The following is a 16,568-nucleotide window of genomic DNA, read 5'->3' as shown; positions in this document are numbered from 1 at the left end:
AGTGCCTGGCAAAGTAGATGCTCAAGTCACGACTGCTGACTGACTCTACATCTTGTTCAGTCAGACCCAGGAATGTTCACCACTCTCAGAAAGCTTCAGAGAAGAGACCATGTGCCGTCTTTCCAAGCCAGCTTCCTCTGTGGCCCCACACAACAGCTCCCATGCTAGGGACGAGCATCCAAGGGCATGAGGGTCATCCCTGACTACGAAGTCAGAGTTCTAAATGCATCCAACACATGACCTCACAGTGGTTAGGTTAAAATGTTCAAGGCCAATATCATCCTATGTGTCTCCTTCTAATGCTCTAATAGAATGCTCAGGGTCCTCTTCTTCCCTCTATCTGCTCTGCCCAAGGATGGTAGGAGCCTCAGTCCCCACCCCAGATGTTACCGGAGGGCCTCCAGCCGCTGCGTCTGTGACAAGTTGCCATGGAGCTCGCCCACCTGCAGCCCCATGAGCCCAAGGAGGATGTGCATGCGGTGGGCCTGCTTCTTGGTCTGCGTGAACAGCATCACATGGTCAGTGAAGGTTCTCGTCAACAGTGCTGGCAGGAAGAGAGGATTGAGTTGGCAGCTGTTTCTAGGCTCTTATTCAACATGTACCCTCTCCTGATCCACAAGGTGTGATCACTGTGCCTGGCACTGGAAAGACAGGTACTGTCCCTGTCCTATGGAACTCAAATTCCAGGGTGGATACAGAGAAGCCAATTTCTGGGGGGTGAAAAATGCCGTAAGACAGAGTGCAGGAAGGGCGAAGCAGCTAAGGGCTGGCCTCTCTGAAGAGGTGAGATTAGGTTGAATGGCAAAGCAGATGAACTATAGGAAGATTCAGCAGAAGATTCTAGACAGAGGAAATGGCAAACATGAAGGCCCGGAGGCAGGAACAAGCTTAAAATGAGAAGTACAAGCAGGCGGCCAGGTGCGGTGGCTCACACCTGTAATCTCAGCACTTGGGGAGGCCAAGGAGGATAGATCACTTGAGGCCATGAGTTCAAGACCAGCCTGGCAAACATGATAAAACCCTGTCTCTACTAAAAATACAAAAATTAGCCAGGAGTGGTGGCGAGTGCCTATAATCCCAGCTACTCAGGAGCCTGGGCACAAGAATCATTTGAACCCAGGAGGCAAAGACTGCAGTGAACCAAGATCATGCCACTGCACTCCAGCCCAGACAAAAGAATGAGACTCTGCCTCAAAAAAGAAAAAAAAAAGTACAAGCAGGCAAATGTGGCTGGAGCCATAAGCAAGCCTCCACGGCTGGGGACCCCAGGCACGCACGGGCCAGGCCTGAACAGTCCTAAAAGACTCACCAGGATGTTTGGATTTTAGTCTAAGACCAGTGGAAGCCACTGCAGGGTGTTCAAATAAGGACGCAACAAATACGAATGCCTTCTGCAAGCAATCATCATAAATGCTCTGCAATGCAGAGTCACAAAGGGCCGAGTGGAAGCAGAGAGCTCGAACGAGAGGCTGTGCAACAATCCAGGCGACGGAGGACAGTGGTCTGGACTGAGGGCCACAACCGCAGCTGCTGCCAAGTGGCTGGGAGTTGGGCAATACACAAGGAGGATTGGTGAGGTGATAAAGCAAAGGAAGGACCCATGGAGAAGTGAGGCAGCAGATGATTGAGAGCGCAGTGCAGCCTCTGCGCTAGAAGACTGGACAGCAGAGGCACAGGAGCAAAAACCAAGCACTTCAGCATGGATACCACGAGCTCAAGGAAGCTGACCGGCCCACCCTGGCCAGGCTCGCCCTGAGCTGCCACCTGCCACGATGGCTTCCCGGTCTCCTTCCCGATTAGGCCGGATCCGGATGAACTCCTGCCGTAGGAAGGGAGCCACATCCGTGTTGCTGTTCACAAATATCCGGACGGGATTCTTCAAGGAGACAGAAGCCAGATCTTTCACCTGCCAAGCACAAAGCTGGGTTTGCTCCGCTCTCTGCGAGGTGGTGTGGGGAAGGAGGCAGCAGTGCTCACCCTAGGCAAACCCCCTCAAGCCCAGCCAGGGTCCTCTGCACGGGCCCCTCCATGCACACTTCCCCCTGCCACAGAGAAGTCCCTCAGCCCACCTCGTCTGTCATGGTGGCCGAGAAGAGCATGGTCTGGCGGTGGTGGGAACACATTCGGATGATCTCCTTCATCTGCTCCTCAAAGTACTCATCCAGCATCCTGGGAGCAGGGAAAGATACAGCAGAAGTGGGCAGAGAGCTCTTCAGTCACAGTGGGGGACACAGGATGGTATACAGGCTGCTGTTCTGTTGTCATTGGTTACATTTAGGATTCATCTATTTTATTATTTTATCTTTTCACCAAGAATTATCATTTTGCCACATTTGCTTTGTCTTTTTGTGGGAAGTCAGTTGAGGCGTCATAACACCTTACCGAAAATATTTCAGCACACCACTCCTAAGGACTAGGACCTTCTCTTACAAAACTACATCATCAACACACCCAAGACTTGCGAGTGGGTGAATCTCTAAAGTACAGGCCACATTTATATTCCTTCAACTGGCCAGGCACAGTGGCTCATGCCTGTAATCCCAGCACTTTGGGAGGCCGAGGCAGGTGGATCACGAGGTCAAGATATCAAGACCACCCTGGCCAACATGGTGAAACCCCATCTCTAGTAAAACATACAAAAAATTAGCTGGGCGTGGTGGCGTGCGCCTGTAGTCCCAGCTACTTGGGAGGCTGGGGCAGAAGCACTGCTTGAACCTAGGAAGCGGAGGTTACAGTGAACCAAGCTCGCACCACGGCACTCCAGCCTGGAGCCTGGTAACAGAACGAGACTCTGTCTCAAAAAATTCCTTCAACTGCCTCCAAGTGTCTTTTTGTTTGTTTTGTTTTTGAGAGAGTTTCACTCTTGTTGCCCAGGCTGGAGTGCAATGGTGCAATCTCAGCTCACTGCAACCTCCACCTCCCGGGTTCAAGCCATTCTCCTGCCTCAGCCTCCTGAGTAGCTGGGATTACAGGCATGCACCACTGTGCCTGGCTAATTTTGTATTTTTAGTAGAGATGGGGTTTCTCCATGTTGGTCAGGCTGGTCTCAAACTCCTAACCTCAGGTGATCTAACTGCCTCAGCCTCCCTAAGTCCTGGGATTACAGATGTGAGCCACTGCGCTAGGCCATGTGTCATTTTATAGTTGCCTTTTGTTTTCGTTCAAAAACCAAAGTTCCTGCCTTGCAGCTGGCTGCCACATCTCTTTAGTCTTCCCGCATATAGAAAAGCCCCTCTACCTGGGCAGCATGGCCAAACCCCATCTCTACAAAAAGAAACAAAAATGAGCTGGGGCCAGACAAGGTGGCTAATGCCTAGAATCCAAAATTTTGGGAGGCCAAGAGGGGAGGATCACTTAAGCCCAGTAGTTCAAGACCAGCCTGGACAACACAGCAAGACCCCATCTCTATTTATTTAATATAAAATAAGTCGGGCATGGCTGGGCACGGTGGCTCACGCCTGTAATCCCAGCATATTGGGAGGCGAAGGTGGGCAGATCACAAGGTCAAGAGATTGAGACCACCCTAGCCAACGTGGTGAAACCCTGTCTCTACTAAAAATACAAAAATTAGCTGGGCATGGTAGCACTTGCCTGTAGTCCCGGCTACTCGGGAGGCTGAGGCAGGAAAATCACTTGAACCCAGGAGGTGGAGGTTGCAGTGAGTACAGATTATGCCACTGCACTCCAGCCTGGTGACAGAGCGAGACTCCATCTCAAAAAAAAGAAAGAAAGAAGCTGGGAATGGTGGCATGTGCCTGTAGTCCCAGCTATTTGGGGGGACTGAGGCGGGAGAATCGTCTGAGCCTAGGAAGTAGAGGCTGCAGTGAGCTAGTGTTCGCACCAAGGCACTCCAGGATGGATGACAAAGCAAGACCCTGACTCAAAAACAAAAAAGAACAAAAAGGCCCTTCATCCTTCTCACACTCTGGATTTGTCTAATTATTTCCCGGTAACTGGATTCAGAGAAATTCTCATGGGGGCAGCACTGCTGGGCGTAGCTATGCCCTGCACTCATGCTCCATCACCAGACACTGACAGACGGTTTGTTCAGAACCACGGGCCTGAGGCTGGTCACTTGGCTATGGTGTCTGCCAGATCGCTCCACTGTAGCAGATTCTTTTTTTTCTTTATACGTAACGATAATCTGTGAGATTCCTGGAATTCCATGGTTTCAGCAAGCCCAAACCCTTACAGCATTTCTCTCTCCAGTGCAGGCTGCAGTCTAGGTCCAGGGGTCACACGGAGCTGTCGTGTCTCCTTAGTCTTCCAAATCTCAAACACTTCCTCAGCCTTTTTTGGTCTTTTGAAATACTGACATACTTGAATAGTTTTCCTCCCCCTTTAAAACCTAAACCAAGGCTGGGCGCGGTGGCTCACGCCTGTAATCCCAGCACTTTGGGAGGCCGAAGCGGGTGGACCACAAGGTCAAGAGATCGAGACCATCCTGGTCAACATGGTGAAACCCCGTCTCTACTAAAAATACAAAAAAATTAGCTGGGCATGGTGGCGCGTGCCTGTAATCCCAGCTACTCAGGAGGCTGAGGCAGGAGAATTGCCTGAACTCAGGAGGCGGAGGTTGCGGTGAGCCAAGATCGCGCCATTGCACTCCAGCCTGGGTAACAAGAGTGAAACTCCGTCTCAAAAAAAAAAATCTAAACCAGATTGCATCCCCTTGTCTTAAAATGATCTTCTTGCCGGGCACGGTGGCTCAAGCCTGTAATCCCAGCACTTTGGGAGGCCGAGGCGGGTGGATCACGAGGTCGAGAGATCGAGACCATCCTGGTCAACATGGTGAAACCCCGTCTCTACTAAAAATACAAAAAATTACCTGGGCATGGTGGTGCATGCCTATAATCCCAGCTACTCAGGAGGCTGAGGCAGGAGAATTGCCTGAACCCAGGAGGCGGAGGTTACAGTGAGCCGAGATCGTGCCACTGCACTCCAGCCTGGGTAACAAGAGCGAAACTCCGTCTCAAAAAAAAAAAAAAAATGATCTTCTTTTCATCCTTTAGGCCTCAGGAATGGGTCATTTGTTTTGGGGGAGCCAGCCAATCGGTTATTCAACAAGTACTCACTGAGCGCCTGCTATATACTAAACACGTCCCTGTGCCTGGGGATACAGCAGTAGCCCCTTCATGAATACTGTGTCCTAGGGAGGAAGGGAGGGGAAACATGGCAGTCCATGAACACTCAGTGACAACACAGGCAAGATGGGAGGAGTAAGGCAGGGCAGGACCACCACAGGGCGGCCAGCAAAGGCCCCGCTAACAAGGCGACAGCTGGAAGAGAAACCTGAAGGGGCGGGAGAGGAAATGGCAAATACAGAGGCTGCAAAGTGGGGGTGTGTGGCCAGGCGGTGCCCACGGCGGGCTGTGGGTTGTGAAAACCAGAGGACACGCAAGGAATTCGGAACAGCCAGAAGGATGGAGCTGCCATTCCCCCAGCTGGTGAAGAGTCAGGGAGGGACGTCAGGATCACAGGTAACTGAAGGGCCTGCAGCCTTAGCATGCCCTGGGGCTGTCTGCAAGCTCCTTCCCCTGCCCTACCTCCAGCCTCAGTCCAGTTCAGGAAGAGCTCCTTCTGTTCAGTCCCGGAGCAAAGAGGTAAGCAGATGGCACACATATGAAAGGAACAGAGAGCTGAGGGTTGGCGGAGAGAGGGAGTCCCCGCCGCAGTCACTGAGGCCCTAGTGGGAGTCATGCTGGCACTTCCACTTCCTCCCCCCTCAGCTCCTCAACACTATCCCATGCCTCTGTGCTTATCTCCCATTTACAAACATGAAGAGATTTTGTTTTGAGAATCTAAACATTTCCAAATCTCCCTAGGAAGTGGCAGAGCCAATATGTGACCAGCCTTATCACTTGACCACCATAATAGAGAGAGAAAGAAAAAACAGGAAACCATGGGCTAATGCTGGACTGAGGCCCAAGCACAAGCGGCTGATCTGTTACCACGCACAGAGCCACAAAGACTAATGCGGTGTGGCAGGTCCACATCCTGGTTGTGGGCCTTGGAACCCCAGAGTGCCCAGGGCCCCACGCTGTGAAGAGCACCTGTCAGCCTCGTCCAGGATGAGCACCTCAATGCTGCTCAGGTGAAAGGAAGGGCAGTTGTGGAGGTGATCAATGAGCCGGCCTGGGGTGGCGATGAGGATGTCAGGCGCTGCCCGGAGAGCCGCTTCCTGAGACTTCAAGTCTAAGCCACCTGCAAACAGGACAGAGCCCCATCAGGCAGCCAGGTCAGCTATTCACATGTGTTGACTGAGCATCAGCCGGCCAGGCTTCAGGCCAGATACAGAGGAAACTGCAGAGAGTCACGCTAACAAAAGGCCGGGCGTGGTCCCAGCACTTGGGAGGCCGAGGCAGGCGGATCACCTGAGGTCAGGAGTTCGAGACCAGCCTTAACAACCAAGCTGGAGAAACATCGTCTCTACTAAAAATACAAAATTAATTGGGCATGGTGGCACATGCCTGTAATCCCAGGTACTCAGGAGGCTGAGACAGGAGAATCACTGAAACTCGGGAGGCAGAGGTCGCAGTGAGCCAAGATCGCACCGTTGCACTCCAGACTGGGCAACAAGAGCAAAACTCCCTCTCAAAAAAAGGCAAACAAAGGCCCAAGCACATGGGTTTCCCAATACAATGCGAGAGACAGATTATGTAATTACAAATCTCATAAGTATAACAATAAAAAATGATGATGACACAAAAGCACTTCAGAAGAGAATGCATGGGCCAGGCACAGAGCCGCATGCCTGTAATCCCAGCACTGTGGGAGGCCGAGGCAGGTGGATTACCTGAGGTCAGGAACTCGAGACCAGCCCAGCCAACATGGCAAAACCCCATCTCAACTAAAAATACAAAAATTAGCCAGGCATGATAGTACATGTCTGTAATCCCAGCTACTCGGAAAGCGGTGGGAGAATCACTTGAACCCAGGAAGCAGAGGTGGCAGTGAGCCAAGATCATGCCATTGCACTCCAGCCTGGGTGACAGGCAAGACTTCCTCTCAAAAACAAAGAAGAGAATACCTGAAACATCCAAGGACTAAGAGAAGCAGCTGCAGAAAGTGATGAAGTCAGTTACAGGGAGACAAAGATCACTTCTGACTTCCAATTGTACAAGGAGTGCAAAATGCAGCCTACATAACAGTATCACATAACTTCATCAGAAGAATGCTGCCCCAAATAATGTTTCATTCGTTATTCTCACAAAGCAGAAATTATATCCCAAATTTGTTCAGTACCAAGGAAAAAATGTTCATAGTTTTCAGGTTTCATTTGTCAAGGTTGGTTAAGTCTCAATCAAATCTCACCTGCCTAAAGCACTATGAAAACATGTCTTCCAGGGCCGGGCGCCATGGCTCATGCCTGTAATCCCAGCACTTTGGGAGGTTGAGGCGGGTAGATCACAAGGTCAGGAGTTCAAGATCAGCCTGGTCATCATAGTGAAACCCCATCTCTACTAAATACAAAAATTAGCCGGGTGTGGTGGCACGCACCTGTAATCCCAGCTACTCAGGAGGCTGAGACAGGAGAATCAATTGAACCTGGGAGGCAGAGGTTGCAGTGGGCAGAGATCACCACTGCCTCTACCCTGGGTGACAGAGTGAGACTCTGTCTCAAAAAAAAAAAAGAAAGAAAGAAAACATGTCTGGTCCAGTTTTTAAGTGGATTCAATCAATACAAAGGCCTATCCTGGCACCCGTCACCCACAGATGGCAGGGCACATCCATCCTCCATCCCACCACGGTCTCTCAGGGGCTGGCAGCCCTTGGCCAGAAACTTACCCACAGCCAGGCAGGTGGTGATGTTGCAGAACTGGGCCAGCTGTCTGGTGACAGAGTGCACCTGGATGCCCAGCTCCCGAGTGGGAACCAGCACCAGCACACGGGTGACTGGAGCCTGGCGGGGTTTGTAAATCAGACGCTCCAAGACAGGAAGGGCAAAAGCAGCAGTTTTACCTGGAGGGCGGGGCAGCAAGGAAGCAACGAGAAGATGTTCAGTTCCCTCCAGGGTTAGGTTTTCACCAGAGCACAGAAAAACTACCTATCTGGTCAGGGGAGATGAAGGAACTTAATTTTCACAGAATATTTTTTCTGCTTTCAAATCACATGGTCAGGCTCACATATATAATCCCAGCACTTTGGGACGCCAAGAGGGGTGGATAATCTGAGGTCAGAAGTTCGAGAAAAGCCTAGCCAACATAGTGAAGCCCCAGCGCTACTACAAATACAAAAAACTTAGCTGGGCATGGTGGCGGGAGCCTGTAATCCCAGCACTTTGTGAGGCTGAGACAGGTGAATCACCTAAGGTCAGGAGTTCGAGACCAGCCTTGCCAACATGGTAAAACCCCATCTCTACTAAATATACAAAAATTAGCCAAGCGTAGTGGTGGGCACCTGTAATCCCAACTACTCAGGAAGCTGAAGGAGACGTGCTTGAACCCAGAAGGCAGAAGTTGCATTGAGCCAAGATCACACCACTGCACTCTAGCCTGGGTGACAAGAGCAAAACTCTGTCTCAAAAAATATATATATATATATATATCCGGCACAGTGGCTCACACCTATAATCCCAGCACTTCAAGAGGCTGAGATGGGTGTATCACTTGAGGTCGGGAGTTTGACACCAGCCTGGCAAACGTGGTAAAACCCTGTCTCTACTAAAAAGACAAGTATTAGCCAGGCATGGTGGCAGGCACCTGTAAACCCAGCTACTAGGGAGGCTGAGGCAGGAGAATCACTTGAACACAGGAGGTGGGGGTTGCAGTAAGCCAAGACTGGGCAACTGCACTCCAGCCTGGGTGACAGAGTAACACTCTCTCTCAAAAAAAAAATTAACCCTTCAGTAAACTGAATGAACTCTGTAGTCTAGGAAATACTGTGATATCACTGCGTTTCCTGGTTTCGATTTTATCCTACAGCTATGTGGGATGTCACCATTGCTGAAGCATTCGAGAGATCTTATACACTATTTTTGTAACTTGCCATTGATCTACAAATACTTCAAAATAAAACGGTTAAAAATTTAAAAGTTTTTACCCTCTCAATTGTACCAGTATATCTTTCTAGTGTTAAAAAAATGTTACGGCCAGGCCTAGTGGCTCATGCCTGTAACCCCAGCACTTTGGGAGTCCAACATGGGAGGATCGCTTAAACCTGAACCTAGGAATTTGAGACCAGCCTGGACAACAAAGTGTCTCTCATCTCTACAAAATAAAAAATCAAAACAAAATGGTTGAAGAAACCAAGAATATTTAGCAAACCAGCCTTTTGCTAAGTCAACCTAGAGCCCTGCCCTGGGTAACGCCCTTCCGCCCACCCCGGGTCCCTATCCCTTTTTACCTGTCCCAGTGGCAGCACAGGCACAGATGTCCTTCCCCAACAGACCCACAGGTATGCATGCCTTCTGGATCGGGGTGGGCTGCTTGAAGCCCATGGCTGTAATGGCCTGAGGAAAAAAGACTGGGTCAGATAGGGTTGAGCGGGGGAGGTCTCAGCATAACACAAAGAGGGCAGGTTTCCAGACAAGTAGTAACCACGCCAATCCCCACCAATCATTCATTCCACAAACATTCACTGAGCCCCTACTACGTGTGAGGTGCTATTCTAGACACTGAGGACACAGCAGTAAATAAAAGAAATAAAAACCTTACCCTCAGGAATCTTAACAGTCTGGTAGAAAGAGACCAAAAACCAAACACACATCATATGGAGATAAATGCCGTGGAAAACAATGTCAGAGGGGCGGGGCGGGGGGTGGGGGGGCGGCGCAGGGGAGTGCAATTCACAGTCAGGTGCCCAGGAAGGTCTCACTGAGCAAGGGATACTGAGTTGAACCCTGGGCAACCCAAAAGATTTCTGGAAGTCTTCCAGGCAGAGGGAACAGCAAGTGGAAGGGCCCTGAGGAAGAGGAGGCCTGACCTGTTTGAGGGCCAGCAAGGAGGCCAGCGTGGCCAGAGCAGAATGAGTGCCTGGAGGTGTCATCAGAGGGGGCCAAAAGGGGCAGAGCCCTGTAGGTCAATGTCAGGACTTGGGCTTTTAAGCCAAGTGAGACTGCGAGGTACTGACAGACTTAAGAGAAGAGGAGGGATGTGATGGAACTCGTTGCTTAAGAGAATTCTCTGGCAACTGTGTGGACAAGAGAGGTGAGGGAGGCAAAGAGAGAAGCAGAAAGCCCAGTTAGGGGTGGCTGCAATAATCCCCTGGTTGCCAAAATAAGCCACTACTGGCCAGGCACAGTGGCTCAAATCTCAGCACTTTGGGAGGTCAAGGCAGGAGGACTGCCTGATGCCAGGAATTTGAGACCAACTTGGGCAACATAGCAAGACCCTGGTTTTCCAAAAAAAAAAAAAATTTTTTTACAAGAAGCTGCTACCTTCAGAAGAGGGCGGGAAAGGTTCATGTCCTGGAACGAAAGGTTTTCATCATACTGAGATGCGTCTTCAAAAAATCCTCCTGCTTCCTATACCGGAAAACCAAAGAGAGATGAGAATTCAACAAAAAGGGCCAAGAAAACCAAATGACCTTCAACTCCTTTCGGGTTGCCAACGCACTACACAATGTCCTGCAGGCCCAAGCTCACCTGTCCTTTCTTCTTCTTCTTTTTCCGATCCTTTACTTTGAGTGTATCTATGGAGAAAAACATAGCTGATGAGCTTCGCTCAGATTACAACGCACTTGAATTCTGCTGGACGCTGTCCTAAGTGCCAATGCCACACAGCCTCTGAAAAGTGACCATCATCAGCCTCATTTCACAGATGAGGACACTCTGTGGCATCATGGTGAAATGACTTGCCTAAGGTCAGAGAGAAAGCTAACCCAGTGACTCAGGTCCAGAGACCAGGCTCTCGACCACTACACTGTATGATGATGCTTTACCACATATTTCTGCAAGAAATACTTATTCAGGGTGGGCGCAGTGGCTCACACCTAAAATCCCAGCACTCTGGGAGGCCGAGCCAGGTGATCACCTGAGGTCAGGATTTCGAGACCAGCCTGACCAATATGGTGACATCCCATCTCTACTAAAAATACAAAAATTAGCCAGGTGTGGTGGTGTGCGCCTGTAGTCCCAGCTACTTGGGAGGCTGAGACAGGAGAACTGCTTGAACCCGGGAGGCAGAGGTGGCAGTGGCTGAAATTGCACCACTGCACTCCAGCCTGGGCAACAGAGTGAGACTCCATCTCAAAAAAAAAAAAAATCTTATTGAGCACCCACTATGTGGCTAGACCCATCTGAATACATCACCCCAAATGAGTTTGTATCATAGAGGCATCCAGCAGCCACGTAGGGCTAGATGGGAACAGAGTAAACTGCCTATAAAGTACAAAAACCCAAACAAAATCCCAAGAGAAACAAGCACCTAAAAGAAAGGATTAGGTGGGCACAGTGGCTCACGCCTATAATCCCAGCACTTTTGGAGGTCGAGGCAGGAGGACTGCTTGAGTCTAGAAGTTTGAGACTAGCCTGGACAAAGAAGCAGGACCTCATCCCGATAAAAAAAAAAAAAAAAAAAAAAAAAATTAGCCAGGTGCAGGGCCATGCACCTGTAGGCCCAGCTACTTAGGAAGAAGCTAAGGCAGGAGGATCACTTGAGCCCATGAGTTCAAGCTTTGCAGTGAGCTACGATTGCACCACTGCACTCCAGCCTGTGGATGAAGTGAGACCACATCTGTGTTGTTTTGTTTTGTTTTGCTTTGTTTTGTGACAGGGTCTCATTCTGTGGCCCAGGCTGGAGTACAGTGGCAAGATCTCAGCTCTCTGCAACCTCCCCCTCCCACGTTCAAGTGATTCTCGTGCCTCAGCCACCTGAGTAGCTGGAATTACAGACGCATGCCACCACACCCGGCTAATTTTTGTATTTTTAGTAGAGATGGGGTTTTACCATGTTGCCCAGGCTGGTCTTAAACTCCTGACTTCAAGCAATCCACCCGCTTCAGCCTCCCAAAGTACTGGGATTACAGGTATGAGCCACCATGCCCAACCAACATCTCAAAAAAAAAAAAAAGAAAGGAGTTCAATGTAGCAGGCAGAATATCTTAAGATGAACTGTGCAGAAGAGTGGAAGAAACTCCACAAAGCAACGGAGGATGCCTTCTGATCTCCCGCCCAGTTACGGACACCTCCACCGTAACGTCCACCTGCTTTGGTGAGGATGTTCTCATCAGCTGACGAGTAGTCGGTCTCCGAGGCTTCATCTTCTGAGCCTTCCTTATCGTTCCCTTGAAGGTCTTCCTGCTCCTTTGGTTCAGAGCCCTCCTTTGCTTCTTTCCCCTTCTCCAACTTCCCAGACTTGGCTTCTTTACCCTGGGGAAAAAATTAAAGCGAGGGTGGTGACAAACTTCTACAAATCCAGAACCTAAATAGAGCACAGGAAGCTCTCCAGCCTGAATGGACGGCTGTGGGGATTCTCAGTACGGATTCACAGCAAACACACAGAAGAGCGTGCCTGGCCCAGCCACCCCCAGCTCTGTAAGGGCTTCCAGAGAGATGCTGGGGTCGCAGTGACAGTAAAGTATGGGGCATAACAACGAGAAGTAGCCACTTTTCTTCTCACCTCCATTTTCCTTTTCTTTCGAATTTTCTCAATCTTCTCATCTAATGTAGTGGCTGCTCTCTGCAGATAAAAATAAAGAGGTGAAAAAAATTTTCATTGAAACATCAAATAAGAGAACAAATACTTCTACAGGGCGTTGCGGCTCAAGCCTGTAATCCCAGCACTTTGGGAGGCCGAGGTGGGTGGATCACAAGGTTGAGAGATCGAGACCATCCTGGTCAACATGGTGAAACCCCGTCTCTACTAAAAATACAAAACATTAGCTGGGCATGGTGGCGCGTGCCTGTAATCCCAGCTACTCAGGAGGCTGAGGCAGGAGAATTGCCTGAACCCAGGAGGCGGAGGTTGCAGTGAGCCAAGATCACGCCATTGCACTCCAGCCTGGGTAACAAGAGTGAAACTCCGTCTCAAAAAAAAAAAGAGAACAAATACTTCATAATTAATTTGAAAAAGAAAAATTTGTCATTCTCTGAAAAAAAAAAAATATGTAAATTCTAAAATCTCCTCCAGATGATCTTGAAAAGGCAATACTGGTTTATTTTTATCAGAATAAGGACCAGCAGAGCCTAGATTAAACTATTCTGGACAGGCAATATTTCTCTTTGAAGCATATGAAATAGAAAATAACTTGGATGTATCTCCTAGTTTAACCAGATTCACGGAAAGCCATGAACTCTTGGCAAACAAGCAGATGACAATGACATTTGTGGTAGCTTTGGCTGTGCTGTGTGGGAACCAGGGACCCTGCACAGTGACACCATAGGACACCACCTAGCAAGTGCTTATACTCTGTTTGGTATCAATCAAGATGACGAGTCTTCCCCAGCAAGCAGACTCAGACAAAAAAAAAAAAAAATAAGGACAGTGAATCATTTGTGATCCGTGTGCCCATCTCAACAAAACTATACCAGATATTTTATTTTTTCTGAGACGGAGTCTTGCTCTGTTGCCCAGGCTGAAGTAAGGTGGTGTGATCTCAGCTCACTGCAACATCCACCTCCCAGGTTTAAGTGTTTCTCCTGCCTCAGCCTCCTGAGTAGCTGGCATTACAGGTACACACCACCACACCTGGCTAATTTTTTGTATTTTTAGTAGGGACAGGTTTTACCATGTTCATCAGGCTAGTCTCAAACTCCTGACCTCATGATCTGCCCTCCTCAGCCTTCCAAAGTGCTGGGATTACAGGCGTGAGCCACCACACCTGGCCGGATACCAGATATTTTCAAAGGAATTCTCATATCTACTACATGTAAACAGATGATCAGTTAGGTCAGGGTTAAGCCCTGAAATCCACTGTCCAATCTTACTAGCCCAAGGTCTGGAACTGTCCATCACTGCCAGTCTCACCTTCTTCTTGAGTTGGCTCATGACATCAGCCAGGGCCCAGCTGCCATCGTACGTCCCCTCCTTCTCGGTGAAAACAAAGTCAGGGTTGAAATCAGCACTGCGGTTCTTCCCCAAGGCTTTCTGTCGTCTGCCAAGCACAATGGGCCCCTGGGAAAAGTAAGAGACAGAGTCACTTTGGGGCAGAGATGAAGAACAACAGAAAGGAAGAAGGGCCAGGCTTGCTGGCTAACACCTGTAATCCAAGCACTTTAGGAGGCCGAGGCAGGTGGATCATTTGAGGTCAGGAGTTCAAGACCAGCCTAACCAACATGGTGAAACCCAGTCTCTACAAAAAATACAAAAGAATTAGCTGGGTGAGATAGTGTACACCTGTAATCCCAGCTAACTCAGGAGGCTGATGCAGGAGAATCGCTTGAACCCAAAGGGCAGAGGTTGTGGTGAGCCGAGATTGCGTCACTGCATTACAGCCTGTGCGACAGAGCAAGACAACGTCTCGAGAAAAAAAAAAAAAATAGTAAGAAGGAAATGAGAGTCACACCTCTCTCAGTAACTGATAAGCAGACCAAAAATGAGTAAATCTGTAGAAAATTTGAACAGCACAATTAAGAAGCTTCATCCCAGATGGGTGCTGTAGCTCATATCTGTAATCCCAGCACTTTGGGAGGCCGAGGTGGGTGGATCACGAGGTCAGGAGTTCAAGACTAGCCTGGCCAAGATGGTGAAACCCTATCTCTACTAAAAATACAAAAAAATTAGCAAGGCATGATGGCACACGCCTGTAGTCCCAGCTACTCGAGAGGCTGATGCAGAGAACTGCTTGAACGTGGGAGCTGGAGGTTGCAGTGAGCCAAACTCAAGCCACTGCACTCCAGCCAGGGCAACAGAGCAAGACTCCGTCTCAAAATAAATAAATAAAGCTTCATTCCAATGAACATATACAGAACACTGCATTTCTCACTACAGAATACATACAGAATCCAAAAAAAAAAGTCAAATTCATAGAAACGGACAGTAGAATGGTGGTTGCCAAGGGCTGGGATGTGGTGGAAATGAAGGTATGTTGGTCCCAGGGTATACACTCTTCAGTTTTGCAATGTACAAGTTCTGGGGATCCAACGTACAGCATGATGACTACAGTTAATAACAATGTATTGGGCCAGGTGTGGTGGCTCATGCCCGTAATCCCAGCACTTTGGGAGGCTGAGGCGGGTGGATCACCTGAGAGGTCAAGAGTTCGAGACCAGCCTGGCCAACATGGTGAAATCCCGTCTCTACTAAAAATACAAAAAAATTAGCCAGGACTGGTGGTGCATGCCTGTAGTCCCAGGTACTAGGGAGGCTAAGGCAGGAGGATCCCTTGAACCCAGGAGGTGGAAGCTACAGTGAGCCAAGATCGTGCCACTGCACTCCACCCTGGGTGACAGAGCAAGACTCTATCTCAAAAACAAAAAAATGAAGTAAATGAGACTGAAGTATTGGTCATGAAGAGGAGAGCCGTAAGAAATGAAAGTCAAGGTGGAATGGACAAGACCATGAAGGACCTTGAAAGCCATGGGAAAGCAGGTTGCAGAGTTTTAAGCAAGGAAGGTCTCTAATGTGAGTCTATCACAAAGAGATCCCTCTGCTGCTAAGCAAAATATACACTGGAAGGGGACAAGAGAAAGAGATGAAGATGAGGTATGTTTGGACTGAAAGTGTGCACATGTGTAGGCATGAGATGGCAGTGGGCGGAGCTAGGGTGGGTACAGTGCGAATGGAGAGAGGAGGGAGAAGCTTAAGAGTGACTCATGAGCTAGCCTGCAGAGCACTGGAGGCCGTGAGGAAGAAAAAACTGTCAAGAACAACTCTAAGATTTCTGGCTTGAGAAGGGAACAAGGTAACAGTGAACTGAACACAAGTTCAGCCTCAGAGGAGTTGAATTTGTAGAGGCCATCCGAATAAACGTTATCAAGTGGACAGATGAGAGTGCAGAGGGGACATCTGGGCTGAATGTTTGAAGGGCAAGCACCTTTTTCAGAACACTGATCCCTCTTTAACTGCCATACTGCTTAATGTCTGCAAGTCCCCACATCACCACGCGCTGGGGTACACTGTCACTCATCTTGTTCACTGCTACGTCCCCAACGCTTAACACAGGGTCTAGCACGCGTAAGTATTCAATTAACACTGGCTCGATGAACATATGACAGACAACCATGGCTCCCTGAGCAGGACCCGGGGCTGACTTCACCACTCTGTGGCTCTTACACAGGACGTGGTTAAATATCGCTTCAGTGAATGGATACTGAGTTCAACATGGAGACAGGGAACAACGCAGCCAAAGCAGGCGGACGTGGAGAAAAGCAAGTGGTGGGAAAATTGAGGAAGATCTTGGGGTCCCGGTGAAATCCTTTTCGGGAAACTTCCTATTCGGGGACAGCAGCCTGAAAAATCCCGGGGAAGGGAAGCAGTCGAAGACACCCCAAGGACCAGAACCGTGCTCATACCTCCTCCTCCTCGTCACCGGAGTCGGACTCGGGCTCCACTGGCACCTCGTCATCCTCGCCGATGGTGCCGATTAAGCCGAGCTCCGCAAGCATGTTGCCGCAGAAGCAACTTCCGGAAGCGAGCACAGCGTTGCAGTCCGGCCCTTAACTTTTCGTAACCTCCTCGTCGTCACTG

At 49.4% G+C, this 16,568-nt stretch overlaps 1 protein-coding gene across 2 annotated transcripts in view; it reads right to left on the bottom strand.

Annotated features, from left to right (window-relative positions):
* The window catches only part of DDX27 (DEAD-box helicase 27), a 24,385-nt gene extending 7,817 nt beyond the window's left edge, over nt 1-16,568 (bottom strand). Inside the window, exons 1-14 of one of the 2 annotated variants that reach the window (XM_039479235.2) lie at nt 16,394-16,533; nt 13,908-14,054; nt 12,561-12,620; nt 12,145-12,310; nt 10,586-10,632; nt 10,379-10,465; nt 9,346-9,451; nt 7,789-7,962; nt 6,054-6,204; nt 5,739; nt 5,293-5,370; nt 2,070-2,210; nt 1,765-1,906; nt 391-544 (exon numbers count right to left, since the gene is read on the bottom strand). In XM_039479235.2, coding sequence (XP_039335169.2) covers nt 391-544; nt 1,765-1,906; nt 2,070-2,210; nt 5,293-5,370; nt 5,739; nt 6,054-6,204; nt 7,789-7,962; nt 9,346-9,451; nt 10,379-10,465; nt 10,586-10,632; nt 12,145-12,310; nt 12,561-12,620; nt 13,908-14,054; nt 16,394-16,486 — 1,547 coding nt within the window. In that variant the 5' untranslated portion in view covers nt 16,487-16,533. Of the gene's footprint in view, nt 1-390; nt 545-1,764; nt 1,907-2,069; nt 2,211-5,292; nt 5,371-5,738; nt 5,740-6,053; nt 6,205-7,788; nt 7,963-9,345; nt 9,452-10,378; nt 10,466-10,585; nt 10,633-12,144; nt 12,311-12,560; nt 12,621-13,907; nt 14,055-16,393 lie in introns of both variants that reach the window. The other variant, XM_003932556.4, reaches the window with a different exon arrangement.

This window comes from Saimiri boliviensis, chromosome 9 (genome assembly GCF_048565385.1).
Source record: "Saimiri boliviensis isolate mSaiBol1 chromosome 9, mSaiBol1.pri, whole genome shotgun sequence".
In the NCBI taxonomy this organism is placed as follows: Eukaryota; Metazoa; Chordata; class Mammalia; order Primates; family Cebidae; genus Saimiri; species Saimiri boliviensis.
Note: the sequence above shows the minus strand (reverse complement) of the source record. Positions and strands in the feature narration are given on the sequence as shown.